This window comes from Charadrius vociferus, unplaced genomic scaffold (assembly GCF_000708025.1).
Source record: "Charadrius vociferus isolate BGI_N301 unplaced genomic scaffold, ASM70802v2 scaffold773, whole genome shotgun sequence".
Lineage (NCBI taxonomy): Eukaryota > Metazoa > Chordata > Aves > Charadriiformes > Charadriidae > Charadrius > Charadrius vociferus.
This window is the reverse complement of record NW_009647799.1, coordinates 371,512-373,248: the sequence shown is the minus strand read 5'-3', so window position 1 is coordinate 373,248 and position 1,737 is coordinate 371,512. Positions and strand designations below refer to the sequence as shown.

Sequence of the window (1,737 nt, the reverse complement as noted above, 5' to 3'; positions counted from 1 at the left end):
CGGTGCCGGCCGCGCGCTCGAGGACTTCCAGGCGGTGGTGCAGCCCATGCTGGCCGAGGCCGAGATCGCCACCACCGTCTTCATCACCGGTGAGTCCGCGAGCAGCTCCCTCACCTCCTCCTCCCTTCCCAGGACCCTACCTGGGTGCTGCTGCCCCGGATGGGCTCCTCCAAGGACCTTGTACCCCCAACACCGCCACGGCTCCGGCTCCCGCGGGGATGGTTTGGACAACACGGTGGGTGGGCTGTCACAGGTGGAGTGGCCAAGGGTACCAGGGGACATGGCTGCACTCAGTAGGGGTGACTGCCTCACCCCTGGCTGGGACCCCCGTGGGGCCAGCGGGGCTGGGGGCACTGTATGGGGGGTGGCAGCTGGCAGGGCAGAGGGATGGAGGGTGATGCTCGACTCTCTGCTTTCCCCTGCAGAGAGACCCCACCACGCTCATGAGAAAGTACGGGATGAGGACCTGTCGCAGTGGGACACGTTGGTGGTCATGGCCGGGGATGGGCTCCTGTATGAGGTGAGAGGGGCACCGCGGGACATCCCCCTGGGGTGGGCACAGAGCCGGGAGGAGAGGGATGCCTGGGGCAGGAGCCCACCTTTGAGACACGGAGGCGGGCAGGGAACGGCAAAGGAGAGATGACACCCGGCTTGGAGCAAAGCGGGGCGGCCACGGCCGTGGTTCTGCCCTGCACGGGGACACCGCAGACCCTGCTCCCCCCGAGCTGCGTGGGGACCACCGGGGTCCTTGCACGACCCTGGGTGCCACCAGCTCCCTCGGTCCCTGCAGGTGGTGAACGGGCTCATGGAGCGGCCAGACTGGGAAGACACCATGAAGAAGCCGCTGTGCATCCTGCCGGGGGGCTCCGGGAACGCCCTGGCCGCCTCCATCAACCACTACGCAGGGTGAGCCCCGGCCCCGCGGGGGCACCCACTGCTGGCACGTGGGGCTGCGCTGGCACCGAGACCGGGGCGTGAGGGAAGCGAAAGCCCTGGGAAAGGGTGCTGGGATGCCCAGCACGGGGATGCCCACCTGGGGTCCCCCCCCAGTTCCCGCAGCACCAATCGGTCCCTGCGAGCATCAGCTTGCATCCCCGCGTCCCCAGCTGCCCCCATGGCCTTTCTCTTCTCCGGGCTCTGAGTCTGGCACAGATTTACCCCAAAGGATCCACTCCTGAGCACAGCCGATGCTGCTGCACAGCGGGGGGACTGGGATTGCCCTGGCCCAGCAGCCCCAACTCAGTTCCCTCTTTCAGGAGCTGGTTTATCCCTCCCACCCCCAACAAAACCTCTCTCAGGAGCTGCCCCTGAGGGACACTGTCACCCAGCTGGGATATGTCCCAGCTGTAACACAGGGATGAGGGTGGCACATGGATGCTGGGACAGGAGGAGAGGTCCTGAGCCGGGTCCAGCGCAAACTCACCTTCTCCATCCCTCGCAGCAACGATCACGTGGCCAAGAAGAAGCTGCTGACGAACTGCACCTTCATCCTGTGCAAGGGGCTGCACACGCAGATGGACCTGGTCTCGCTGAGCACGGCCTCGGGCAAGCGCCTCTTCTCCTTCCTCGGCTTCGGCTGGGGCTTCATCTCAGATGTGGACATCGACAGCGAGAAGTACCGCCGGCTGGGCAATGCCCGCTTCACCCTGGGCACCCTCCAGTGCCTGGCCAAGCTGCGGGTGTACCAGGGCCGCCTCTCCTACCTGCCCGCCCTCCCCGAGCAGGGCACCCCCCCGG

The 1,737-nt window shown here is 66.8% G+C and overlaps 1 protein-coding gene across 1 annotated transcript in view; it reads left to right on the top strand.

The window, feature by feature from the left end:
- SPHK1 (sphingosine kinase 1) overlaps positions 1-1,730 on the top strand; it is a gene marked incomplete at its 3' end in the record, with an annotated part of 11,097 nt that extends 9,367 nt beyond the window's left edge. Inside the window, exons 2-5 of the mRNA XM_009882407.1 lie at positions 1-89; positions 426-520; positions 791-906; positions 1,442-1,730. Coding sequence (XP_009880709.1) covers positions 47-89; positions 426-520; positions 791-906; positions 1,442-1,730 — 543 coding nt within the window. The remainder of the gene's footprint in view (positions 90-425; positions 521-790; positions 907-1,441) is intronic.
- Positions 1,731-1,737: the final 7 nt, after the last annotated feature.